This window comes from Macaca fascicularis, chromosome 14, assembly GCF_037993035.2.
Source record: "Macaca fascicularis isolate 582-1 chromosome 14, T2T-MFA8v1.1".
Classification (NCBI taxonomy): Eukaryota; Metazoa; Chordata; class Mammalia; order Primates; family Cercopithecidae; genus Macaca; species Macaca fascicularis.
In genome coordinates this window covers 611,375-638,369 of record NC_088388.1, presented here as the reverse complement: position 1 = coordinate 638,369, position 26,995 = coordinate 611,375, and the positions used below count along the sequence as shown (strand labels likewise).

At 61.1% G+C, this 26,995-nt stretch overlaps 1 protein-coding gene across 12 annotated transcripts; it reads right to left on the bottom strand.

Moving 5' to 3' along the window:
- Window positions 1-4,556: 4,556 nt before the first annotated feature.
- Window positions 4,557-25,602, bottom strand: EPS8L2 (EPS8 signaling adaptor L2). 12 transcript variants are annotated; one of them, XM_045372458.2, is made up of 22 exons: window positions 25,515-25,602; window positions 25,003-25,207; window positions 22,275-22,396; window positions 22,118-22,173; window positions 21,261-21,325; window positions 12,219-12,380; window positions 11,672-11,821; window positions 11,509-11,588; window positions 11,253-11,395; window positions 11,104-11,174; window positions 10,791-10,917; window positions 10,487-10,575; window positions 10,299-10,373; window positions 9,920-10,068; window positions 9,667-9,796; window positions 8,974-9,086; window positions 7,512-7,617; window positions 6,492-6,611; window positions 6,185-6,257; window positions 5,872-6,052; window positions 5,610-5,742; window positions 4,557-5,406 (listed from the first exon to the last, which is right to left on the bottom strand). In XM_045372458.2, exons 3-22 carry the CDS (start codon window positions 22,316-22,318, stop codon window positions 5,326-5,328), a joined length of 2,148 nt encoding a protein of 715 aa, XP_045228393.2. In that variant the 5' UTR covers window positions 22,319-22,396; window positions 25,003-25,207; window positions 25,515-25,602; the 3' UTR covers window positions 4,557-5,325. The 12 variants fall into 12 exon arrangements, with proteins under 12 accessions (XP_045228393.2, XP_045228395.2, XP_073868809.1 ...); XM_045372460.2 differs by having other exon boundaries at window positions 25,015-25,207; XM_074012708.1 differs by having other exon boundaries at window positions 11,509-11,584; window positions 25,015-25,207.
- Between the last annotated feature and the right edge of the window lie 1,393 nt (window positions 25,603-26,995).

Below are 26,995 nucleotides of genomic sequence, written 5' to 3'. Positions count from 1 at the left end.
CAGGCGGGCTTCCGGCTCCGGCAATGTCGCCCACTCAGGTCCTGTGAAGACCCTCAGGCGGGATTCTGGCTCCGGCAATGGCGCCCTCTCAGACTCTCTGAAGACTCTCAGGCGGGATTCCGGCTCCGGCATTGCGCCCCCTCAGACCCTGTGAAGACCCTCAGGCAGGATTCCGGCTCCGGCAATGGCGCCCCCTCAGACCCTGTGAAGACTCTCAGGCGGGTTCCGGCACCAGCTGTCGCGCCCACTCAGACCCTGTGAAGACCCTCAGGCGGTTCCGGCTCCGGCAGTGGCGCCCCCTCAGACCCTGTGAAGACTCTCAGGCGGGATTCTGGCTCCGGCATTGCGCCCCCTCAGACCCTGTGAAGACCCTCAGGCAGGATTCCGGCTCCGGCAATGGTGCCCCCTCAGACCCTGTGAAGACTCTCAGGCGGGTTCCGGCACCAGCTGTCGCGCCCACTCAGACCCTGTGAAGACCCTCAGGCGGTTCCGGCTCCAGCAGTGGCGCCCCCTCAGACCCTGTGATGACTCTCAGGCGGGATTCCGGCTCCGGCAGTGGCGCCCCCTCTGGTCCTGTGAAAACCCTCAGGCGGGATTCCGGCTCCAGCAGTGGCGCCCCCTCAGGTCCTGTGAAGACCCTCAGGCGGGCAGACCCTCTGAAGACTCTCAGGCGGGATTCCGGCTCCGGCATTGCGCCCCCTCAGACCCTGTGAAGACCCTCAGGCGGGCTTCCAGCTCCGGCAGTGGCGCCCCCTCAGGTCCTGTGAAGACCCTCAGGCGGGGTTCTGGCTCCGGCAGTGGCGCCCACTCAGACCCTGTGAAGACCCTCAGGCCGGGTTCCCGCTCCAGCAATCGCGCCCACTTGGCTGTGTCAGTGACCCGTGGCTTCGTGGCTGTCTGGGGAGCTAGCGCTTTCACACTTAAATAGCATATTTCTATAAATAGTTATACATTTTGTTTGTTTTGAGACAGGGTCTCGCTCGGTTGCCTAGGCTGTAATGCAGTGGTGTGATCACGGCAACCTCGATCTCCTGGGCTCAAGTGATCCTCCTGCCTCAGCCTCCCAAGTAGCTGAGACTACAGGCACCTGCTACGGTGCCAGCTAATTTTTTTTTTTTTTTTGAGGAGGAGTCTCACTCCATCACCAAGACTGGAATGCAGTGGCGCAGTCTCGGCTCACTGCAACCTCCGCCTCCCAGGCTCAAGGGATCCTCCCCACTCAGCCTCCCAAGTAGCACAGGCACTGAGACCACAGGCACTCAACCAGCACACCTGACTAATTTAGTAATTCTTTTCTTTCTTTTTTTTTTTTTGAGACAGAGTCTCTCTCTGTTGCCCAGACTGGAGTGCAGTGGCGTGCTCTTGGCTTACTGCAACCTCTGCCTCCCAGGTTCAAGCGATTCTTGTGCCTCAGCCTCCTGAGTAACTGGGACTACAGGTGCCTGCCATCATGCCCGGCTAATTTTTTATACTTTTAGTAGACATGAGGTTTCACCGTGTTAGCCAGGCTGGTCTCAAACTCCTGACCTCAGGTGATCCACCTGCCTCGGCCTTCCAAAGTGCTGGGATTACAGGCGTGAGCCACCGCTCCCGGCCTAATAATTTTTTCTGTAGAGATGGGGTCAAGCCATTTGCCCAGGCTGGTCTCGAACCCCTGGGCTCAAGCTATCCTTTTGCCTCAGCCTCCCAAAGTGCTGGGATTAGAGGTGTGAGCTACCGCACCTGGCTGCAAGTCTTTAATTTTGCCAAAATCAAACTCGACTCCTTTTTAAAAATCGTTATTTTATTTTTGAAATGGAGTTTTGCTCTTTTGCCTAGGCTGGAGTGAATGGGGCATGATTTTGGTTCACTGCAACTTCTGCCCCCTGGGTTGTTCAAGTGATTCTGCTGCCTCAGCCTCCCAAGTAGCTTGGATTACAGGCACGCACCACCATGCCTGGCTAATTTTTGTATTTTTAGTAGAGACGGGGTTTCACCATGTTGGCCAGGCTAGTCTCAAACTCCTGACCTCAGGTGATCCACCTGCCTCGGCCTTCCAAAGTGCTGGGATTACAGGCGTGAGCCGCCGCACCCGGCATCCACTGCTTTTGAAGTTTTGGACAGAAAATTCTTCTTCCCCTTTGTCACATGGATATCCTGGCATCTTCTGTGAACTGGTTCGTTTTGCCTTTCATGACGTCTAGTACTTCTGGGGCCGGTTCAGCGTTGTGGGGTTAGTGGGGGTCCCTATTGTGTTTCCCCACACATTTTCCCAGCACCACTCTCACCACCTTCCCAGGTAAGGGGTGCCCCCGGCTGGGGCTGTGGCATCCCCACAGGTGTGAGGAACATCTTACCGCACATGCTGCTGTGTCAGCCTCTTGGGAAATCAACCGTTTTGTTACTTTTTTTAAAAGAAGAGACAGCCCTTCCTGAATGGCATGGGAAGCCTCTCTTGGGTCCTGCGGGGCCTGACTGGGCATGGGTGGACAGGGCCAGCTGTGGGGGTGGACAGAAGGGGAGCGAGTGCCACAAAGACATGCTTGTCTGGAGACAGATGGGCCTTGTTGGTGGAGATATTTGCTTGTGGCTACTGGCAGCCCCATTGGCAGCTCAGGCCACCCACCCTGAGGTCTGAGGTTCAAAGCCCCGCCCTCCCTCCTCGCCCAGTGTGGACTCTCCCACACCCATAGCCAGACCCTTGGCAACCCGGGTCCCACCGGGGCCAGCACCAGCAGACCTTCCTTCTATCTGTGGACCTGCCTGATGGGGAGGTGGGTAGGGAGGCCGGGTAGGGGGTGAGTGGTTAAAGAGACGTTGGAACTAAGAGAGATTGCATGTTAACCCCGGCCCCTGCCCCAAACTCGGGCCTCGAGCAGGTGACCTGGTCTGTCTATGGGTCATTCTTATCTACGCCTGCCTCACGGGGCTGCCGCTGGGGTCTCCGGAGGCCACGGGCAGCACTCAAAACACCACAGACCCCCAACAGTGATGCCCTCAGGGCAGGAAGGGGGGTAATCGTCACCCCTGGGGTGGGTGGCCAGAGGGAACACAGAGAGCCAGCCCACCCGATGCCAGGTGACCCTGTACCCATCACCAGGCCAGTGGGGTCGGTGGTCCCATCTGCTCCTGAGGGGGGTCTCAAGAGGTGGCAGGAAGCCCCTTGGAAGAAACGGGCAATTTCCGGAAGCCCAGAGGTCTGAGCAGACAGCTGGGGCCAGGGTGCCTCGGACTCAGGGCTCCTGGGGTGGGAGCCTGCTTGGGGCCTAGGGCTGGGATTTGGGGGCTGGAGTCTGGGGTCTGGCTTCCTGGGGCCTCCTCAGCTGTCCAGCAGGCAGAGTGGGGCATAGCAGGTCGGGGGGGCTCTAAATGGGGCTGGGGGATGTGGGCAGGGAGGGGACTGCGGAAGCAGGTGTAGATCAGGGACCCTCAGGAGCTGAGCAGCCCAGCCTGGAGGCTGCATATGAAGCCCAGACCATCCTGGTGTAGGCAGGGCCCTGTTGCTGGGGGTGGTCGGGGAGTGGGCAGCCTCCCTCACTTCCAAGGCCCGGCATCCCGGGGCCCACAGAAGCCCCTTTAGGAGCAGATGTAGCCCCGGTGCCTATCCCAGTCCCGAGGTGGGGGCTCGGCAGGCAGCAGGAGCTGAGGGTTGCAGGGAGGAGGGCCAGCGCCCCCATCCCTCCCCTGTTCCTCTTGGGCCTGTCTCTCTCTCCGCAGGGTCCATCTGACAGGGTCTGGAGGCCTCTTCTGGGGGCCTGGAGGAGCCGTGGTGGCCATCAAGCCCAGGTCGTGGCTCAGAGGGCACCAGACACTCCCCGCTATCCCAACCGGACACTGTGGTTACGACTTGGCCTAGTGTGGCCTGAGTCAGGGCTTCTGTGGCCTGGTATCCAGGCCTGGCTGGGTGGTGGATCAGGCAAGGGACACACACCCCCCAGACCAGCCCCACAGTCGCCCCTGCCCAGGCCAAGACCCCAGGACTGCGTCCCCGGATGCTCCGCATCAGGGTTGGGTGCACGGCTGCTATGGGGACACATGGGTTATGGGTTGCCTCCTGCCACCAATCCAGGGTGAGGGCACCCCTGGCGGCCACCCACAGCAGCACATGGAGCAGCCGGCAGAGGGCACCAAAGGCCCCTCCAAGGGTGTGGCTCAGGTGGATGCCAGATGGGCTGTCAGGTGCCCCTCCCAGGCAGGGCGCTGAGTGTGGCCTGCTCCCCCTTCTCGGGAGCCTCCGTCAGCCTGGGCTAAGATCTCCAAATCCAGTTTCGGCCTTGCCCTCTGACTCATGCCCCTCCTAGGGCCTGCCGAACATCTGGCCGAGCTGGCTCTGTCCCCACCACTCCCACTAGGGTTGTGCCCAGTGAAAGCTGGGCTTGGGTGACAGGCTTTGGGCCTTTTGGTCACCGGGCCTGGGAGGGCCACAGGAAGAGAAGTGGGCAGGGTCCCCTCTGGGCTCAGGGGCTGAGCAGCCTGGCTGATGGCCCGCCCTCTGCCTGGCAGTGCTTAGAAAAGGTGCAGTTTTCAGGGACTCCAGGACCCACTCCCACTCCCAGGGAACTGAGACACACGGCTCCTGGGAGACTTAACTGGTTTAATTGTTTCGCCCTGGTGCCTGGGCCACCTCTTATCTCTTGGGTGAGACTCAAGTTCGGGCACCAAGACACAACAGCACCCCCAACACCATGCGGAGATCATTGGCCTGAAACTTGGCCAGAGAAAGCTCCACTCCTGGGCCTGTGAGGGTGGGCGCTGGGGGTGTCTGAAGCCTGCATGGTGTCCCCTGCATCCTCGGCCCTTGCAGGTGAAGCGTGTGTCATTCCCCCCCTTCCCCCCAATGGCAGCCACTGCCTCCTGCTGGAGCCCCTCCCAGGCCCCCCTCAGGGAGCAGAACCCTGCGTGTGTGCGGGGCTCAGCCCAGCCAGCCTGGAGCTCCAGCCCACCCTGGGGTGTGGATGGATGTAGAAGTGGGTGGGGATGGGGGAGCATCACGAGGGCCAGGACCCCCCAGGTGCACAGGGGAGGCCAGGGAAAGAGGCCCCAGCCCCAGGGAGTTCTGTGGCCTCAGGGGAAGGTGGACAAGGGGCTGGCACCACCAGGGGGCAGGTTTGGCTTAGACTGGTCTTGGTATGGGCTGGGGCCTTGGGTACTGCTGGTCCGGCTGGGGCCTTGGGTACTGCTGGTCCTAAGGATGGGCCTTGTGCCTCTAGACAGAGGCAGGGACCCCTAGCCAGCACCGCGCCCCCTCCGCGTCCTTGGTACAAAATACATACACATATAAAAATAATACTCCATGCACTGGGCGTGGGCTTCCCCTCCGCAGGCCCCCGCCCGCGGCAGCCAGGCCTAGCTGTCCTCCCCCCTTCTCTGATTCATGGAATGAAACTTGTTCATGAGTTCTTCCAGCTCCGACCCACTTTGCTGCTTCTAGGGAGAAATGGGGGCAGCCTCAGCCGAGGTTCCCACAGGTCCGGGTGCCGGCCTCCCCCTTGCTCTGCGACCCCAGGAACCGGCGGGGGCGGGAAGGGCGCAGGGGCAGGAGGGGCGGGGGGGGGGCAGGAGGGGCGGGGGGGGGCAGGAGGGGCGGGGGGGGCAGAAGGGGCGGGGCGCAGGAGCGCAGGCGGGCTCACCTCCAGGAAGGCCTTCTGCACGGTGAGCTGGCTGTACACGCGGACGCCCTCCTCCCCGCACACCTTCTTCAGCTCCTCCTTGTTGAGGGAGAAGAGCTGCGGCCCAGTCAGGATTCCCAGGTTCTCCACGATCCTGGGGGCGGGCGGGTGGGCGTCAGGGCCGCACCGTGGGCGAGGCTGCCTGGGCCCCGCCCCGACCGCTGCGCACCTTGGGCCGCGCCTCCCACCCCCCACCCGGATCCCTCGCTCATCCCCCGCTCACCGCGCGCTGAAGGCTTTGGCTTCCAGCCAGGCGCGGACCTCGTCGGGACCCGACTCGTAGGTGAGCGGCTGGCTCACCGGCTGGCTGCGCTCCACGCGGAAGTGCCGCTGTGGCTGCGCCCTGATGTTGCTGATTTTCCGGATGAGCTCGTCGTTGACCTCGTCCATGTGCTGCATGAGCTCTGAGGGGGGGCGCGACTCAGGCCCACCGCTGCCTTGCCCCTGCTCCCGCCCCCGGCCCAGGGACCTCCCCACCCTTCCTCCCCCAGGTGGCTCTGGACCCGGGACCTCCGCCTGGAAGCAGCAGCTCTCACCGTCTTTGTTCCCCGGGAAGCTTGGGGGCAACTTGTGGGTCGGGCTGGCGGGGCCCCAGTACTTCTGACCGACCTGCGGGGGCGGGAGGCGATCAGGCTCCCCACGCCCCGCCCCCGCCTCCCAGCACCTGCCCGGGACCCCACCCCTCCCCTGGCCTGCGGACCAGCCCTTCCCTTCTGCCCAGGGAGCCCTGCACCTGCCCCAGCCTCTCCAGCTGCGGGGCTGGCCTTGGGGCGGGGCTGGGATCCGGCAGGGCTGCTCCAGGAGGCTCGGAGGCTGCGACCCCAGGGACCCCCGCGGGCTCACCTGCTCGAAGGGGGCGCCGGCGTCCTCGGGCTGCGCCTCGCCCAGGATGTTGCAGGGCACGTACCCCGCCTGGCCGCTGCGGCTGCGCAGCTTCCACCACTGCCGGCCGTCCTCCAGCACCTGTGGGGCGCACCGTCAGCCCCTCCCCACATCCAGGCTCTGCGGGGCTGGGACCACCCGCTGGTTCCGCTTTACAGAGGTCGGGGTGCGCCCTAGGGTCTCCCGGAGCCCCGCTTCGCTCCATCCTCTCCGCAGCCCTGTTTCCACCCCTCCATCCCTCGCTGGGCTACTCCTCCCCACCCTGCCTCAGGGAGTCTGGGAGACCCTTCCTTTTTCTCTGAGACAGGGTCTCACTCTGCTGCCCAGGCTGGAGTGCAGTGGTACAATCACTCCCCACTGCAGCCTCGACCTCCTGGGTTCAGGCGATCCTCCCACCTCAGCCTCCCGAGTAGCTGGCACCACAGACGCACACCACTGCATCCAGCTAATTTTTATATTTTTTGTAGAGATGGGGTTTCCAGGTGTTGCCCAGGTTTGTCTCAAATTCGTAGGCTAAAGGGATCCTCCCGCCTTGGCTTCCCAGTGCTGCAGTTACAGGCATGAACCGCCTAACCAGGCTGTGGATGTGGCCCACTCCCCCCAGCCTGCTCCACTTTCTGTCCCCCAGTGGGTGGCCTGGATTCCGGCTGGCAGATGCAGCCAGTGCAGACGTGGGGGCTCCTGGGTGGGTGTGAATGACAGGCCCCTGCTGGGTCCACATGGTGCAGACGCTCCCCCCAGCCTGGCACAGGGGTCCCTGCATGCCTTTGGAGATCCCCAAGATAGGGAGGCCCCTCCAACAGGCTGCAGATCCTGATCAGAGCCCAGGGGCTGGGACCCTGGAGAAAGGGGCAGGCAGCTGTGCCCCATCCTGGCATCACCCAGGCTGGTCCTAGACCGCTCCCCACCTCCCCTGATAGCCCCTCCCTTGAAACCCTGCCCCGTTTCCCCCTCTTGGACCCCCTCGTCCAGCCCCCTCACCTCTAGGACCTCATCCTTGAGCACTGATAGCTCGTTGGCGTTTCGGGCTGTAAAGTCGTACAGGATCTTGACGTACTTGGCCATGGCTGGTATTGGCTGGTAGCCCCTGTGAGGAACAGGAGGGGCTGAGGCCCAGGCTGGTGGGGGTCTTCTCTGAGACCTGGGCAGCGGCTGGGGGTCAGCAGCTTCCCAGGTGCACGGCTGGCTGCCTCTTTTCTGCTCTGGAGGTCACCGTGGAGAGAGGCTGCAGGCAGCGTCAGCCGGGAATGGAAACTGTGACAGCCCCAGAGCTTTGGGGCCCTGCGTGGAGGTGGGGCAGGCAGGAGGTGGGCGTGGCGCAGGGGCCTGTGGCACAGCAAGGCTGGCCCATCCCAGGCCATCTCAGGGGTCTCTAGTCCAGCACCCCAGGGGAACCAGAGCCAGGGGCGTTCCTGGGAAATGCCAGGGTCACAGCTCCCCCAAGCTGGCCAATGAGGGCCAGCATGTCTTCAGAGCCACAGCTCCTCTGAGGACTGAACACAGCCCAAATGGTCCAGTGGAGGATGGGTCTCCAGCTCCTCTCTGTGGGGTGGGACCTGCACCTCAAAAGCGTGTGGGGGGCTGCCTCTGGCTGAGGGGTCCTGGCTTTGGCATGTAGCAGGCCTGTCTACCTGGCCAGGCCGTCCGTCCGGGCCAGTGTGGCCCTGGTCATCAGGGCAGCTCCTGTGTCCAGGCGCTCAGGGAAATGAAGGGGCCATGGACTGTCAGGACACAGCCAGGGTGGACAGACCAGGAACTGAAGTCAAAGGGTGAAATGTTTCTAAGTGTGGTCCTAGGCCAGGACTATGAGAGCCAGGCTGACATTGTGGGCAAGGGGAGGCCATGCTTGCTTAGAAGATGGATTTCTGGCCCCCCTTCCCCCCAAAATTGAATCCTGGGGTGTGGCAGGGTCAGGGGCTTCCCATACAGATCCTGGACCAGGAATGGGAACAGAAGGGAAGAGGGGAGGCAAGGAAAGACAGGACTCCCGGTAGTGCCGTGGGCTTGTTCTTTGTCCTCTGTGGAAACGGTCAGGGCTGGGGGTGGAGGGAGGGGAGGGGCTTTAGTAGCCCAGGACCCCAGTCTCCTCTTGTGGCTCTACCAGAGGTTGGGCCTGAAGCAGTCCCAACAGGGTGACAGTGTTTGGTGAAACCACTCAAGTTCAGTGGTTTAGTAAGTTTCTAACCTTGGTTCTAAAACATACATGTGGATGCACAGACAGAGCTGATATATTAGGGTAGAGAATGTGTGCATGACTTTCGAAATGTTTCCTTTAATTATATATCATACAGTTAAAACCGCTTCAAATCTGGAAAAGTGGTGTTTTAAACCGCTTGACCAATGCACTTGCTACCACCTGGTGGCAGCGTACCCATATGTTTTTCGAGCCTGTAGGTTCTGAAGGGTTTCACTTTCATGCTCCCTCACTTTGAGGGGGGCTTACCTGTGAGTATGTGGGGAGCTGACTGGTGGTAGGGCATCCCCCGTGGGGGTGGGCTCTGAAGCGGGGCTGTGCTTCTGGGAGTTTCGTACGGACTGTCGGCTCACTGGACTCACCTGTGGTGAAGGTGGGCGGCCTGAGCTAGACATGGGGCAGGGCTGGGTAAGGAGGGCAGGGGCAGGCTGGGTCCCAGGACAAGGGGGCATAAGACAGGGACTCGGCTAATGTGCTGTGACTGATACACCACTGAAGGTGACGGAGCCTGAAGCCTGCTGATGCCGGCATGGGCTGCCTCTCCTGGCGGGGCTGGGGGCAGCTGAGCTGCAGCTGAAGGGGTGGTGGGTGGAGGTGGGCTGGGGAGGGGAGCTCTGGGGAGGGGTGGGTGTCGGGGCTGAGGAGGGGAGCTCTGGGGAGGGGTGGGTGTCGGGGCTGGGGAGGGGAGGGTGTCGGGGCTGGGGAGGGGTGCTCTGGGGAGGGGTGGGTGTCGGGGCTGGGGAGGGGTGGTGTTGGGGCTGGGGAGGGGAGCTCTGGGGAGGGGTGGGTGTCGGGGCTGGGGAGGGGAGCTCTGGGGAGGGGTGGTGTTGGGGCTGGGGAGGAGAGCTCTGGGGAGGGGTGGGTGTCGGAGCTGGGGAGGGGAGCTCTGGGGAGGGGTGGTGTTGGGGCTGGGGTGGGGATGGGGGCTGCTGGTGCTCTCACCTCAATGGGGGCAGACGCCAGCCCCTCCACCTCCCAGGGGGCCTCCTGCAGCACATCCACGGGGGGCTCCCAGCCACTGTGGAACTTGGGCACGTACAGGGGCACCTGCGGCTCCCGCGGCCACTCGGAGCTGGGGTGGGAGGTCCTGAAGTCAGCCCTGCCCCTCAAGAACTGGCCCACCCAGGACCCCAAAGCTGACCCCTGTGCAGTGCTGGCCCCCATGCAGCTCCGGCACCACTCCGCCCTGCCATACCGGGGCCGCATCCAGCTCTCTCCCAGCGACTCCCACAGCGACATCTCCTTAGGGACCAGGTGGCCACGCAGAAAGTCCACGGCATCTCGGGAGAGCAGTGGGCAGGAGACGGAGCGTGCGATGTCTGGGCCACCGCAGGTGTTGACGATCTGGAGCACAGCGAGGTTCAGAAGGGACTGAGGCCCACAGATCCCCGTCCAGCACCCCCGTGGCTGGCCCTCGGGAAGGGACTTTGGACCCCAGAGAGTGTGGCCACACAGCGTGAACCGGGCTGCCCAAATCGGGCACCTGCTGCCCCGACCCCGACCCCGGGGAGATAGATGCTCCAGAGGCCTCTGGGCTCCCACCCCGCACGCCCCTGCTGCCCGGCCCCAGGCACCAGGTCCAGAGGCCCGAAGAGGAAGTGCACGAGCTCCGCGGCGCTGGGGTTCTGGATGTGCTTCTGCAGCTTTGCCTGGGGGCAGGAACCAGTGAGCGGGGGCAGGAACCAGTGAGCAGGGGCCGGGGCGGGGCCTCCACCCACCCCTCACACAGACGCTGGGCCAGGGCTGGGGCCGCGGGACTCACCAGCAAGTTAATCGCCAGCTTGATTTTCTGGAAGCAGTCGACGAACTCGCCCTCAGAGGGGGGCCGTGCCCGCAGCGTGAGGACGCCCTCTGGCATGGGAGGCACCGTGTGAGCCGGGCTGGCCCTGGTCTCCCCAGCCCCTGTGCCTTGTGTCCCATGCAGCCCATCTGTGTGGGCCAGACCTTCCCCAGCTCCATGAGTGGCCCCGTCCCTGGCCCCATCCCTGTCCCCTGCACCTGCTGGCCCCGTCCCTGGCCCCGTCCCTGGTCCCTGCACTTGCTGGCCCCATCCCTGGCCCCTGCACCTGCTGGCCCCTTCTTGCCCTTCTTCTTCCCCTTCTTCCGCTGGTTCAGCTGCTTGAAAGCCTCGGCCGCCTTCTGTAGCCGAGCCACAAACCACTCAATATCGTCCAGGGCGCAGTTGAGGATTTGCTGGGGTCAGAGGGGGTCAGGGGTCAGCCTCAGACACTCCCCGCTGCCCCGCCCTGCTGCAGGGATGGCCCCAAACCTGTGGAGGGGCAGCCACAGGCTGGGGACTGGCCGGAGGGGCAGCAGGGACCAGTGCCCACTGGTGGGGGCCTGGAAGGGAGGGGCCACCTGCCATGCCCAGGCACCCACCGTCTCCTTCTCTATCTTCTGAGCCAGCACAGCCCGCGGCTCCTCCTCCTGCGACTCCCGGCGGCGGAAACCTGATGGGGGACATGGAGGCTGCTCACCGAGCCCCTCACAACAAGCCCTGTGGAGCCCCCGCCAGCCCCTCAGCCTACCTGGCTCGCTGAGTGGCACCTGTGGGCCCACGCGATTCTTGGCCTGCGGGGAGTCCCCACTGCGGTGCTGGAAGGGGATGGGCGCCGGGCCCTGGGGAGGGGGCAGGATGGACTGCCGCTGCCGAATCTTCTCCTGGTGTCCCCTGGAGGGTCAGGGGGTCCTGCTCAGCCCCGACGGGAACACACCTGACTCTCCCTCCCTGCCCGGCTCCTCCCCTCTCCGCCCCGCTGTGACCCTGCTCTCCCTCTGCCCTACTTCAGGGTCTGCGGCCGCATCTTCTTGCCCAGCCGGCAGTCGGCCAACGCGCTCTCGATGTCCTCGTGCACCAGCTCTGCCTGGGAAAGCGGGCATCAGGTGGCCGGGAGGGCGGGGCACAACGCTGCGGAGCCCCGCCCTGCCCTGCCCGGTGCCGCCTCACCTCCACCTCGTCGCAGTGGAAGAAGTGGACGTCGGGCTTGCTCTGCTCCGAGTCCTGGCACACAAGCAGCAGCACGGACGGGTAGCGCAGCTGGTTCAGCACCGTCTGGCTGCGCTGCACGGTGGGCAGCGGGAAGTTTTCCAGCTCCTCCTGCGGGGACACGTCGCGCCAACACGACTCACACCGGCAGGGAGTGACCGGAGCTGTGAGCACCCATGAGGCACCGGCAGGGAGTGGCCGGAACTGTGTACACGCCTGGGGCACAAGCCCCTCCGGCGCCGCTGGGAAATGGGCTCCCAAAGATGAGAATGAGGCCCCGACACGCCCCGCTGCTGTGCAGCAAGGCTGACCCAGGCTTCCAAACTTCCCTGGACTCAGTTCCATGCGGCCCTCTCTGCCCACCCTCGTCCCATTCTCTTCCAGGGAGCAGAATGATGGGGCATGGCCGGCCCTGCAGAGAGGCCTGGCCGCACATGGGGGCTGCAGCCAGTGGCTGCCGCCGCCTCTACCCACCGTGCTCCCTGTCCCCACCGGCGCTGGGCCCCACCTGAGACTCGATGTCCAGCAGCCGCAGTGACTGGTCGTTCACCTGCAGGAGCATCTCCTGGGTCCAGATCTTCTCCTTGGAGCTCAGCTGCACCAGCTTCCGGATGGCGTCCTCCACAGACGTGATGGCTTCGCTCTTGTCCATGATGAATGTGGCCAGGTGCTGGGGGTGGGCGGGCGGTCACTGTTAGGCAGAGCCCTCCTTGTGCTGAAAGCCCAGCCCCCAAGGGCCACAGCCTGGGGGGCTAAGGGGCCACAGCCAACCCTGGGTAGGGTGGTAGGACGGGGGCCCGGCCCCGCCTTTGGTGGGGGGAGTCTCTATTCTGCCTTGGCAGGCATCTGTGGGGACCATGCTTGTGTCTTGACAATACCCTCAAAAGAATTCCAATTGCTGCCCGGCCCCGCGCCACCATCCTCACCTGCCCACCTCCTGGCACGGGCTCAGCACCCGCCCACTGCACTGGCTGCGCCAGCCTCCCCAGCTCTCTTCCTTCTCAGACGTCCCCTGTGTGACCACCTGGCTACAATGCCAGCCGTCACCCCATCCCCGACTGCCCTGTTTCCTGAATCAGACCCGATGTCGCGCTGCACGTGGCGTGCTATGTGTCCGGTGTGCTCGCTACTCCCAGGCGGGGTTCCAGTTGCCACTTGCTAAGCTGTGTCCCCAGGTCCAGGGCAGAGCCTGGTGCACAGCGGACCCTCAACAAGTGCGTACGGGATGCACCCATCCCTGAGGATCTGCGGCCAGCCTGGCCCTTGCCCTGTGCCCTCCATCTCTCCTCTTTCCAGGCCTGGCTCAGGCCCCCTCCTCCAGCCAAGCTGCCCTGTTCGCTGAGTAAAACCCTTCTACGAAGGGTCGGCCATTCGGTGCACAATGCTGGCACAGCTGGATAAACACTAACGTGAACTACTATAGGACAGTCAAAGACAACCATAAAATGCAAACCATAAAAGTTTGCGTGGCCGGGTGCGGTGGATCACGTCTGTCATCCCAGCACTGTGGGAGGCTGAGGCGGGCGGATCACCTGAGGTCAGGAGTTCGAGATCAGCCTAGCCAACATGGTGAAACCCTGTCTCTACTAAAAATACAAAAATTAGCGCCGGGCGCGGTGGCTCAAGCCTGTAATCCTAGCACTTTGGGAGGCCGAGGCGGGTGGATCACGAGGTCAGGAGATCGAGACTATCCTGGCTAACATGGTGAAACCCCGTCTCTACTAAAAATACAAAAAACTAGCTGGGCGTGGTGGCGGGCGCCTGTAGTCCCACCTACTTGGGAGGCTGAGGCGGGAGAATGGCGTGAACCCAGGAGGCGGAGCTTGCAGTGAGCCGAGATCACGCCACTGCACTCCAGCCTGGGAGACACAGCGAGACTCCATCTCAAAAAAAAAAAAAAAAAAAAAATTAGCTGGGCATTGTGGCAGGCACCTGTAATCCCAGCTACTCAGGAGGCTGAGGCGGGAGAATCACTTGAACCTGGGAGGCAGAGGTTACAGTGAGCCAAGATCGCACCACCACACTCCAGGCTGGGCAACAGAGCAAGACTGTCTCAAAAAAAAAAAAAAAAAAAACTCGGGCATGGTGGCTCACACCTGTAATCCCAGCACTTTGGGAGGCCGAGGCGGGTGGATCACGAGGTCAGGAGATCGAGACTATCCTGGCTAACATGGTGAAACCCCGTCTCTACTAAAAATACAAAAGACTAGCTGGGCGTGGTGGCGGGCGCCTGTAGTCCCAGCTACTTGGGAGGCTGAGGCGGGAGAATGGCGTGAACCCGGGAGGCGGAGCTTGCAGTGAGCCGAGATCACGCCACTGCACTCCAGCCTGGGAGACACAGCGAGACTCCATCTCAAAAAAAAAAAAAAAAAAAAAATTAGCTGGGCATTGTGGCAGGCACCTGTAATCCCAGCTACTCAGGAGGCTGAGGCGGGAGAATCACTTGAACCTGGGAGGCAGAGGTTACAGTGAGCCAAGATCGCACCACCACACTCCAGGCTGGGCAACAGAGCAAGACTGTCTCAAAAAAAAAAAAAAAAAAAAAAAAAAAAGCTTGGGCATGGTGGCTCACACCTGTAATCCCAGCACTTTGGGAGGCCGAGGCGGGTGGATCACAAGGTCAGGAGTTCGAGACCAGCCTGACCAACATGGTGAAACCCCATCTCTACTAAAAATACAAAAATTAGCCCGGCGTGGTGGTGGGCACCTGTAACCGCAGCTACTCAGGAGTCTGAGGTAAGAGAATTGCTTGAACCTGGGAGGTAGAGGTTGTAGTGAGCCGAGATCATGCCATTGCATTCCAGCCTGGATGACAGAGCAAGACTCTGTCTCAAAAAAAAAAAAAAAAGAATAAGTGGGCAGAAACATGCGAGGGACTATGAGGCCGCTCATCTCTCTGTGAGAAGCAGAGTAGAACCTGAAACATACAATATAACCAAACAAGCAAAACCAGGCTGCTGGGCCACAGAGCAAGTCCCAGTAAATCTCAAGTGACTGCAACAGTACACAATATGTTTTCTAACCATAACAGAATTAAGGTAGAAACCCGTAATAAAAAACCAGAAAATCCTTAAATGTTTAGAAATAAAGCGGCATATTTCTAAATAACCCATGCATCAAAGATGAAGTCACAAGAAAACTAGAAAGCATCCTTGTTGCGGAAAGTCAGGGATCCTGAGGTTTCCCCCGATACATTCCGAACTGAACATGCATATCACAATTTGTGGAATACAACTAAACCAGTGCTGCGAGGGGAATGTGGAGCTTTCCATGAATATATTAGAAAAGAAGAACGACTTAAAATCGATAATCTGGCCGGGCACGGTGGCTCATGCCTGTAATCCCAGTACTTTGGGAAGCCAAGGAGGGCGGATCACTTGAGTTCAGGAGTTTGAGACCAGCCTGGCCAACATGGCAAAAACTGTCTGTACTGAAAATACAAAAATTAGCCAGGTGGGGTGCACGCCTGCAACCTCAGCTACTTGGGAGGCTGAGGCAGGAGAATCGCTTGAACCCAGGAGGCAGATGTTGCAGTGAGCTGAGATTGCGCCGGTGCACTTCAGCCTGGGTGACAGAGCGAGACTCCATCTCAGAAAAAAAAAAAAAAAAAAAAAAAAAGATAAATAATCTAAGGTTTCATCTTAAGCAAGTAGAAAAAGTGAATCAACGCCGGACGTGGTAGCTTACTCCTGGAATCCCAGCTTTTTGGGGGGCCAAAGTGGGCGGATCACGAGGTCGGGAGATTGAGACCATCCTAACACGGTGAAACCCCGTCTCTACTAAAAATAAATAAATTAAAAAAAATTAGCCGGGCATGGTGACGGGCGCCTTAAGTCCCAGCTACTCGGGAGGCTGAGGCAGGAGAATGGTGTGAACCTGGGAGGCAGAGCTTGCAGTGAGCCAAGATCGCGCCACTGCACTCCAACCTGGGCGACAGAGCGAGACTCTGTCTCAAAAAAAAAAAAAAAGAAAAAGTGAATCAAATAAAACCCACAGTAAGTGGAAGGTAGAAAAATAAGAGGAGGTCAGCGCACTTGTATACAGACGTCAGCATCAATAGAGACAAATCAACAGAGCCCAAAGTTAGTTACGAGAAGGTTAATAAAATTGGTAAATCCTTAGCAAGCCTGATCAAGAAAAATACTAGAGAAAACACAAATTCTCAGAAACCAGAACAAAAGAGGGGGCATCACTACAGATGTTTCAGGCAGGAGAAGGAATTAATAACCAAAACCTTCCCACAAAGAAAATCCTGCACTCTGAGGGCGGCACTGGCAAATCCTAACAAATATCTAAGGAAGAAACAATAACAAGCTTTCACAAACTCTTTTTTTTTTTTTTTTTTTTTTTGAGACGGAGTCTCGCTCTGTCGCCCAGGCTGGACTACAGTGGCGCAATCTCGGTTCTCTACAAGCTCCACCTCCCGGGTTCACGCCATTCTCCTGCCTCAGCCTCCTGAGTAGCTGGGACTACAGGCGGCCGCCACCACGCCGGGCTAGCTTTTTGTATTTTTAGTAGAGACAGGGTTTCACCGTGTTGGCCAGGATGGTCTCGATCTCCTGACCTTGTGATCTGCCCGCCTCGGCCTCCCAAAGTGCTGGGATGACAGGCGTGAGCCACCGTGCCTGGCCCACAAACTCTGAAAACAGAAGAGGAGGGAATACTTGCCTGCCCATTTTACAAAACCAACATAACCCTACCACACAACCTGCCATCGGCATTGTAAGAAAATTACAGACCAGGACCTCTAATGGACATCAACACAAAACATTCCTAACCACACTATTACCACATCAGTACCTCAACACAGGAAAAAGGATCACACACTTGGAATAAATGACGACTAGGCTGGTTCAACATTCCAAACAATCAGTGTGGTCCAGTACATTGAGACTCCGTCGCAAAAAAAAAATAACAAGATAAAATAAAATGGATCCTGGCCCTAAACGTAAAAGCCTACACTGTGAAGCATCGAAAAGAAAACACAGGAACTGGCTGGGCGCGGCGGCTCACGCCTGTAATCCCAACACTTTGGGAGGCCGAGGTGGGTGGATCACCTGAGATCAGAAGATCCAGAACAACCTGGCTAACATGGTGAAACCCCGTCTCTACAAAAAATACAAAAAATGAGCCGGGCGTGGTGGCGGGTGCCTGTAATCCCAGATACTCAGGAGGCTGAGGCAGGAGAATTGCTTGAACCCAGGAGGTGGAGGTTGCAGTGAACCGAGATCGCACCACTGCACTCCAGCCTGTCCAGCCTGGGCGACACAGCAAAACTCTACCTCAAAAAAAAAAAAAAAAAAAGAAAGAAAGAAAGAAAACACAGGAACTTCCACAATTAATTCCTAATTTACAAAAAATAAAAGAAAACACGGAAGAAATCTGCAGAAATTTGGTCAAGGGATGACTTCTAGTCACAGGATACCAAAAACCCTAAACCATAAAAGAAAAACACATACAAATGGACATCATCAAAATTGATTTCCACTTATCAAACCACAGTGATGGAGGCCGGACTCAGTGACTCAGGACGTAGTGACTCAGGACACAGTGACTCAGTCCATCATCCCAGCGCTTTGGGAGGCAGGTGGATGACCTGAGGTCAGGTGTTGGGAACCAGCCTGGCCAACATGGTGAAAACAGGTGGATCACCTGAGGTCAGGTGTTGGAGACCAGCCTGGCCAACATGGTGAAACCCCATCTCTACCAAAAATACAAAAATTAGGCCGGGTGCGGTGGCTCACGCCTGTAATCCCACCACTTTGGGAGGCTGAGATGGGTGGATCACTTGAGGTCAGGAGTTCGAGACCAGCCTGGCCCACATGGTGAAACCCCGTCTCTACTAAAGATACAAAAAATTAGCTGGGCATGGTGGCGCACGCCTGTAATCCCAGGTACTGGGGAGGCTGAGGCAGGAGAATCGCTTGAACCCTTGAGGCGGAGGTTGCAGTGAACCGAGATTGTGCCACTGCACTCCGGCCTAGGCGACAGGGTGAGACTCCACCTCGAAAAAAAAAAAAATTTAGCCAGGCGTGGTGATGCGTGCCTGTAGTCCCAGCTACTCGGGAAGCTGAGGCAGTAGAATGGTTTGAACCCCGGAGGCAGAGGTTGCAGTGAGCCCAGATCGCGCCATTGCACTCCAGCCTGGGGGACAAAGTGAGACTCCATCTTCAAAAAAAAAAGACAGTGATGCATATGCATTGACAAGCCACAGACTGGGAGAAGAGCTGGCCAGTCCACACACCCAAGTCTCTCTATAGAGAGCCCCCAGCCACCCGTAAGGACATGTCCTGTCCACTAGGGGCCCTGGGAGGATATGGCCACTAGGGAAGAAATGGCCACTAGGGGCCCTGGGGAAGATGCCGCGTACCCCAGTCGGAGCCTTCCTCTACACTGTTTTCCTTTTCTTTTTTTTTATTTGAGACGGGGTCTTGCTCTGTTGCCCAGGCTGGAGTGTAGTGGTATGATCACAGCTTACTGTAGCCTCAACCTCCCAGGCTTAACCAATCCTCCTGCCTCAGCCTCCCGAGGAGTTGGGATGACAGACATGTGACCACCAGGCTAATTTTTAATTTTTTTTTGTAGAGACTGGGTCTCGCTGCCCAGGATGGTCTTGAATTCCAAGCCTCAAGTGATCGCTCGTCCCGCCTCTGCCTCCCAAAGTGCTGAGATTACAGGCAGAAGCTGCTGTGCCTGGCCCCAGGGTTTTCTTAAAATCAGTTTAGGAATCAGAACACAGACAGCTATAAACTATATTACTTCATTTATAGGATATTCTCAAAAAGACAAAACTGTGGTGATGAGGCCGGGTGCTGTGCTCACGCCTGTAATCCCAGCACTTTGGGAGGCGGAGGCGGGTGGATCACGAGGTCAGGAGTTCAAGACCAGCCTGACCAACATGGTGAAACTCCGTCTCCACTAAAATACGAGAATTAGCCAGGCACAGTGGCTCGTGCCTGTCATCCCAGCTACTCAGGAGGGTGAAGCAGGAGAACTACTTGAACAATTCGGAGGTTTCGGTGAGCCGAGATCGCACCGCTGCCCTCCAGCCTGGGTGAAAGAGCGAGACTCCGTCTCAGACAAACACACAAACAAACAAAAACTGTGGTGATGAAGGGCCGGCAATGTTGCCAGAGGTTAGGGGTGGCCGCCAGTGTTGGGGATTCACAGGTTTGCAGTGACGGGGCCGATGGGTCTGACTGTGGTGGTAACAGAACCACACCCCTCCATACACATGGCTTTTACTGTGTGATCATTTAGAAAAAAGCAAACCACGGACCCAGGCTCAGGTGGCCCCCACCTGGCTGGAGAGATTTCCCACTAGACTCTCACCCTCTCTCTGGGCCCCAGTGTCCTCATCAGGGAGGGGCAGGAAAACCCCACCCACCATTCCGCTCCTCACTCTGTTGGCCCCTGGGCAGATGGGAAAGGCTCCTGCTGGCTGGGGGCCGGGCCAGGCCAGCTGGGGCCAAAGTCCAGGAGCCAGGCTGAGAGGCTCCAGGATCCTCCTCAAGAGGGCAGAGTCCTGTAGGCTTAGAGCACAACCGGGAGCCCGGCTCGTACCCAGGCTTGGACCACAACCGGGAGCCCGGCTCGTACCCAGGCTTGGACCACAACCGGGAGCCCGGCTCGTACCCAGGCTTGGACCACAGCCGGGAGCCCGGCTCGTACCCAGGCTTGGACCACAGCCGGGAGCCTGGCTCGTACCCAGGCTTGGACCACAGCCGGGAGCCCGGCTCGTACCCAGGCACAGGGGCCTTTTCTTTTTCTGGGTTTTGTTTTTTTTTTTTTGAGACGGACGGAGTCTTGCCCTGTCCCCCAGGCTGGAGTGCAGTTGCATGATCTCGGCTCACTGCAACCTCCACCTCCCGGGTTCTAGTTCCAGTGATTCTCCTGGCTCAGCCTCCCAAGTAGCTGGGACTACAGGCTCCCGCCACCATGTCTGGCTAATTTTTGTGTTTTTAGTAGAGATGGGGTTTCACCATGTTGGTCAGGCTGGTCTCGAACTCCTGACATCAGGTGATCCACCCGCCTCGGCCTCCCAAAGTGCTGGGATTACAGGTATGAGCCACCGTGCCCAGCCCCTTTTCTTTCTTTCTTTTTTTCTTATTTTGAGACGGAGTCTCGCTGTGTCACCCATGCTGGAGTGCAGTGGCATGATCTCGGCTCACTGCAACCTCCACCTCCCAGGTTCAAGCGATTCTCCTGCCTCAGCCTCCCGAGTAGCTGGGATTACAGGTGTGCACCATGATGCCTGGCTAATTTTGTATTTTCAGTAGAGATGGGGTTTTGCCATGTTGGCCAGGCTGGTCTGAAACTCTTAACCTCAGGTGATCCAGCCTCCCAAAGTGCTGGGATTACAGGCGTGAGCCACCGCGCCTGGCCTAAGACTTTGTTGCCCAGGCTGCTGGAGGGCTGCGGTGGGATCCTAGCTTGAACTCCTGGGCTCAAGCGATCCTCCTGCCTCAGCTTCCCAAGCAGCTGGACTACAAGCTCACGCTACCAGGCCTGGCTAGGAGGTGGGAGGATTGCTTGAGCCCAGGAGTCTGAGACCAGCCTGGGCAACATAGGGATCCTGTCCCCACAAAAAACAAAATAACTAGACAGACATGGTGGTGCCCGCCTGTAGGCCCAGCTACTGGGGAGGCTGAGGCAAGGGGGTCACGAGCCCGGGAGGCGGAGACTGTAGAGAGCCAAGATCGCGCCACTGCACTCCAGCCTGGGCACCTGGGTGACAGAGCTAGACTCTGTCTCAAAACAAATGAGAGAGAGAGAGAGAGAGAGGAAGAAAGACACACACACACACACACACACACACCCCCACACCCACCAAAAAAAAAAACATGTTTCCTGAGTTCTCTGTGTCAATGAAACTGACCTAGGAAAACAGAAAAGCCCTCAGGGCGGGCTGCTGGTCCTGCGGGCGCAGGCAGCCCAGTCTGGGCCCTGAGAAGCAGCCTGGGTCTCCCTGCAGCCTCCATCAAGGGCGTCTTTGTTCTGCCTGCTCCCTCCCGATCCAGTTCCTTGTTTTGGGGCCAGGATGATCATTTCCTCCACGGGCTCTTCCCATCCACGGCTGTGCAGCAGCCACAGTGTTTCCCAGCACACCCTGGGCCGCCTCACCCCTCAGACCGCCAGTTCCCAGGACTGGAACCAGAGGGACGCTTTCCCCTACCCCGTGGCTGAGCCCGGCACAGTGTGGGCAGTTCTGGCTCTGGCCTCCCCCAGCCCCTGCGGGTGTCGGAACATGGGCTGACCACTCTCCCTGGAGCTCTCTCTCTTTCTCTCTTTCTTTCGTTTGTTTTGAGACAGGGTCTAGCTCTGTCACCCAGGTGCCCAGGCTGGAGTGCAGTGGCGCGATTCTTGGCTCACTACAGCCTCTGCCTCCCGGGCTCGTGACCCCCTTGCCTCAGCCTCCCCAGCAGCTGGGCCTACAGGCGGGCACCACCATGCCTGTCTAATTTTTTTTTGTGGAGACGGGAGCATGAGGACAGCCATGTCCTGGGGGTGCTCCCTGGGGGCAGGGCCTTACCTGGGGGCGGGGCCTTACCTGGACGTGGTACTGCGAAGTCTCGTGCATGATGACGTTGGAGTTGGAATACTTCTTCCTCTGCTCTGAACGGGGAGACACCAGTCACTCACCCCCACGGGCGGGACCCACAGCCCTCCGTCCAGTTGGGACTGGACCCACAAGGGAAGGTGGAGTCAAGCGGAGGGGGGGCTGCTCCGTGGACCTCTTGGCCACCAGGAAGGATGTGGGTGTGAAATCAGGACCTGCAGGAAGCCCCCTCCTTCCCTCCAGGGAAGCCCCCTTGGAGAAGGATGCAGCTCGGAGAAGGCGACGGGCTTGCTCAGAGTGGGGACTGGGGAGCCTGTGCCGGGGGGCTTCCTGTCCCAGAGGGTGAGGGGACAGGAGGGGGGTCGCAGCCATGCTTGTTCCCACTCTGAGAGCTGCCAGCTTCACCCTCCCTGCCCTCCCAGGGCTTCTTGCTTTCCAGACGAGGCACCTCGTCCAAAGTCACAAGGGAAGGGGGCGTCTAGCTAGGGAGAGGGTGGGGTCGTGTCTGGGGAAGGGCAGAGTGGGGGAAAGTGGGGGCTGGCCAGGCCCCCCTCCCGGAGCAGACAGCTGGCGGCTCATCCTGCCTGAACCCCCTGTGATCAGGTTGCAGCAAGGAGTGCAGTGGAATCAATATTGATGCTCCCTGAATTATTAGTAAAGGCCTCTCCCCTTACAGCTGTGGGGGAGGGGATCCAGCGGCCAGGAGCTTTCAGAAGGTTGATGAGGGTCCACAGGGATCCCCTGGGCCAGGCCAGGCACAGCTGTGGGGCAGGGGCGGCTGTCCCTGGCCTGGACGCAGTGCCCATTTCTCCCCTGTGACGTCTAGCACGTTCTCAAACCTCACTCACCAAACAGGTCCTTGGGGCTCATCCTGGCCACACTGTCGGACCGGCCCAGGCTGCCGCTGTAGGGGAGGGGCTGTGAGGGCAGGGCCGAACTGCACCCCTCCCTGGGGACTACTCAGAGGGTGAGGGTGGGGTATTCGGGATGGGCGGGGGGGCTCACTTGGTGGCACCCGGGCAGCAGCTCACAGCCCCGGACTGGCTCATGGTGTCCCGGGCAGCGGCCAGCAGGAGAAGGGCAGACCTCAGTGTGGCCCAGGTCTGAGGCCAGTGCCTGTCTCAAACCTGGGTGGACAGAGGGGCTGTGCTGACAGTTCCTCCCGGCCTGGCTGGCGTCTCCCCTCCTTCCCTGGGCCAGAGCCCTGACTGGCCTGGCCTGGGTAGGGGTCTCTTGGGGGGCAGAACCCCTGCCCCACATCCCAGACGGCCCCACGTCCCAGTTGGCAGTCGTTCAGCCTCATCATGCCCCAGACCCTAGGCGCTCCACAGGGACCCCCAGAGGCTGCCTGGAAGGCTCTGTTGAGGGTCCTGGGGGGAGAAGGCACTTTCCAAGCCGGGCAGCATTGAGTTCAAGGCCCTAGTGCTGGGGGGAGAGGGGACGGGGTGGGGAGGGGGAGGGGAACATGCTGGGGGTGTTGGGGGAGCGGGTGGGGAGAGGGGGTGGGAGTGTAGTGGGGGGGTGGGGAGGGGGATGGGAATGTGTGGTAGGGGGTGTGGAGGGGGGCAGGAGTGTGTGATGGGGGTGGGGAGGGGGTGCGGTGGGGGTTGGGGGAGGGTGGGTGGGAGCTGTAGAATGGCAGGAGAGGTGAGGCTGGAGCTGGGAGTGGGGGTGGATCCTGAAGTCCAGAGGGAGCCCGGCTGTAGCTGCCACTCCTGCCCCACCCCAGGCCTGCACCCCAAGGGGCTCCTGCACATGCATGTGGACTTGCCACCCACGCATGCCACCTCTGTCCAGGCCCCAGCAAAGAGGCCAGCTCTTGGTTCTTTCCTGGGCCTGGGAGGCCTGGCTGGGAACAGTCTGTGCGGGCAGGAAACCCTGGGGTTCCCGGGGTGTGGCATTTCCTCACCCCGAGGGCAGGGATGTGGCCCCGCGGCCAGCACAGGACCCTTGGCAGCCGAGCCCAGGGGAGGGACTGGAGGGCGGGTGTGGTGGGGGCTGAGACCGGGAGCCAGTCCAGTGGCCCCAACACACAGTATCACTGCCCCTCCGACGAGGTAGGGCGGCTATGGGGTAGGCAGCTGGCGCCTCTGGCCTCCCCAGGGGCAGAATCCCCAGAGCCTGTCTCTGGGCTCCCAGCGCTGCCCTCTTCCCCGATGCATTTTGGGGAAACTAAGTCCCAGCTGCCAGGGCAGGCAGGTGGGTCTGATTTGGGCTGGGCCCTGGGGCCTTCCCAGGGGGATGGGCAGAGCCTGATGGCCTTGAACCAGACTGACTTGCCCCAAGGGGACTATGCCCTGTGGGAACCTGGCTGTTCTGTGGCTCTGTGACCAGCTCCCCACAGGTCCATACCATCCGCCTCCTGCCAGGGCCACAGGGCCGTCCCCTGTGGCTTCAGAGTTTGGGTCTGCCAGGGTGGGGGTCACCGGCCAGCGTTGCTGGTATGGAGGGTCAAGGGAGTGGCCCGCAGCACCTGGGACTTTCTGGTTTCACCAGGTCTGGCCTAGAGGGAGGGTCTGGGAGGCCCGGGGGCACTGCCTCTGCCATGAGGGGCTGGGTGCACCAAGGGGGCGTGGCCACTTCCTCTGTCTCTCCGTGGAGAATGTCTGGAATGTTCACGGGCTCAGTGGCAAGCCTGAGTGTTTGCTTAATGGGATTCCTGGCGGGGTTCACCAAGGGCACCAGGCACGTGTGTCCAGGCACACACCTGGGCAAGACACCAATGCGCCCTCGCACCCAGGCCTGCAGGCACACAAACACAGAGGGCTGTGACACACGACCCCCTGGGGAAGGCTAGGTTCCCGTCCTTCGTCCTTTGGTTGCCTGCAGGGTATGGGGGGTACCTCAGGCCCAGGCAGGGCTGGGCTGCAGTGGGGTGGGTCCAGGTGTGGTGTCTGGGTCTGAAGCACCTGGGTATGGGGCTGCCTCCTGACCCGTGGGAGCCCCGCCCCCCTGGGGAAGCTTCTTTGGCCCACTGGGGGTGGGGTCCAAGCCCTGGAGGCCCAGGCTGCACTTTGTACTGTGGTCATTTTCCCGGTGTGAAGTGGGGCAGAGCGGGGTGCCTTGTCAGTCAGGCTGTGGAGGGGAGGAGGTCCCAGCAGGGCAAGAGGGTAGAGAGACAGGCTCCAAGTTCAAATTCCAGCTCCACATGCTGAGTGACCTTGGGTAGGGGTCAGCTGAGTCATGGGGGCTCCAGGCTGCCCTCATGGGAGCCGGGTGGGGCCCTGGAATGGGGGTGCCCCTCAGGCCCTGGCCGTGTCCTGGTTTGGAAGCTACATCTTGAAGGAGAAAGGGATAAGCTGGGGAAGCTGAGGGTAGGGAAGGAGACCCAAGCAGGCAGAGGAGGCCCCGTGGGAGCGCTGTGCCAACAAGGCCTGGGTGCTAAGCAGGCCCAGGAGAGGCTGGGACCAAGGAGGGGCAGCAAGGGGAGGAGGGGCCGCGAGGGGAGGGGCCGTCAGCAGCTGGGCCTGCCTCCCCAGGACTGGGCACGGGGTGGGTGGGGACAGAGGTCCAGGCATGCCCGGCCCTGCCTCCCCCTCCCCTGCCACCAGGGACACCCCACAGCAAGGGGCAACGCCAGGCAGCTGGACCCAGGGACCAGGAATCTGGGATGGCCGAAGTTCGCCTGCCCACAGGCTCCTGCCAGCCCACCCTACTGCCTCACCTGGCAGGGCCTCTGCAGCCCCCGTCCCAGCCTCCCCTACCCCCTGAAACTCCCACCCCCGACCCTGACCTGGAGACTGACCCAGCTGGTGCTTCCCAGGCCACTGGCTTCCTTCTGGGCTCCGACACCCAGGAAGTGCCTCTTGGCTCCGGCCCACAGGGAGTGGGCGTGCGGTGCTCACCTCGGGAAGGTCCTGCGGCCCACAGAAGCGGGAGAAGCCTCCGTACCACCTGCGCTCTCCGGACGCAGGGATTGCCCCCACCAAGCCCCAGAGCTGGGAAGGGGCAGGACGGGGCGGGTGAGTCACCCATCGCTGGCTTAAAAATATCCTTGCTTGCCAGCCGCCGCCCAGGACCGACGTGGGCAGGCCGGGCTGCAGCAGGACCCGTCCAGGAGAGGCGGGGGCCCGGCCAGGACCCCAGCCCCCTGCCCCGCGTCCCCGGCCCAGCCGCCCTCCAAGTGCTCCGCGCCCTGCGACGCCACGCCTGACCCGGTGTCCGGAACCAGAAGCCCCGCGTCCCATCACCACTGGGGAAACTGAGGCCCGGGGGGGCGCGCTCCCCCGCGTCAGCTGCGCTCACCTGCTCCGGGCGCCCTGCGCTCGGCCTGTCCCCTCGGCGCTCACCCGTGCGTCCGTCTGTTCGCGCCTCGGCCGCGGCGCCCGGTCTCCCGCGGGCGGCTGGGACGCTCGGCGGGGCCGGGCCGGGGCGGGGCTGGGAGAGGAGAAACCTGAGCGACAGGTTGCGGAGTCACCAGAGAGCGAGCGGGCGGGCGCGCGGGGGAGGAGGGCGTGGGATGGAGGCGCCCCCGCTGGTCTCGGACCCAGCTCCGCCCCGCCCCCGCCCCCGCCCCGCCTGGGCTCTAGCCCCAGCCCTCTCCGCCCTCCCCAACACCCACCTGGAGCTGGGGCGCTGGGGAGAGGCGGGGCGCAGGGCCGCCTCCGCGGGATGAGCAGGACGAGGCCTCGAGCTCTTCTTTGGACAGGGCCTAGCTGCGCCCCAGCAGGCCGGGGGGCACGGGGGGACGCTGCCAATGGGACTTCGGGGGCAGCGCTGGCGTGATGCTGGGAGGGCTCCAGCCCTAGGGAGGTCAGAGCCTTGGCCGAGCCAGGTGCGCCCCTCAGGTGCGCCAGGCCTGGGGCAGAGTCGCTTTCCTTAGCGGGCCCGCCCCAGGTCTGGGGAAGCTGGGGTAGAGGCTTCGGTGAGCGGGTGGGTGTCAGGCAGGACCCAACCATGCCACAGACCTAGGCTTGGGGCTCTGAGCTCCCGGAGTGGGATGGGGCCTCCCTTCCTTACAGTGCAGGGGCTCCTCCAAGGCCCCTTTTCTGCCCAGCCTGGGCACTGAGAGATTGGGTGTCGGGGGCGGTGGGGACACCCGAGGCCCTCTCAGGATGCCTCTTCTTGCACTGCCCCGTGGCCAGGCCCCACCCTCTGCCCACCACAGGGGGACTGTCTGGTTCTGTTCTCATCTACCTGGCTCCCAGGATGGCCCTTCTGCCCAGCTGCTCTGACCGCTCAGAACAGGCCAGGGTGCAGCGGACACAGCGGGTAGCACCGGCTGCCACAGCAGTAAACTGGACAAGGAGGAAGTGAAGGGGCACAAGGCACCCCAGGCGCATGCAGGGACCCAAGGCTCCGGCTGCCGTCCTGGGTAGGGGTGGGAATGAGGGGGTGGGAATGAGTGTGGCCAAGAGTCTGGGTCCCCGGTCCCCGGTCCCAGAGGGGCAGGGCTAGCGTGTTTACCCTGCTCTGGCCAGAGCACTTCCTGGGGAGGTGCCACAGGTGAGCTCGGCAGAGGGGTGGCAGGAAGTGGCCCTCCTCCTTCGGGCCCAGTGCCTGCCCCTGAGCCCGGGCAAGGCCTGGCTTCCTGGTTTACGGCCTTTGCAGTTTGATCCTGCAGTTTGCATGCCAAGATCCTGCTCCATGCATGAGCTTGCCCTGACCCAGAGCTCAGGGGTCACACACACCAAACCCACGGTGCACCCTTGCCCTCACCCTCCCTGGAGGCAGAGCTGGGAGTGGCCAAGTGGGAAACAGGCGCTGGAGGGCACAGGCGAGGTGGG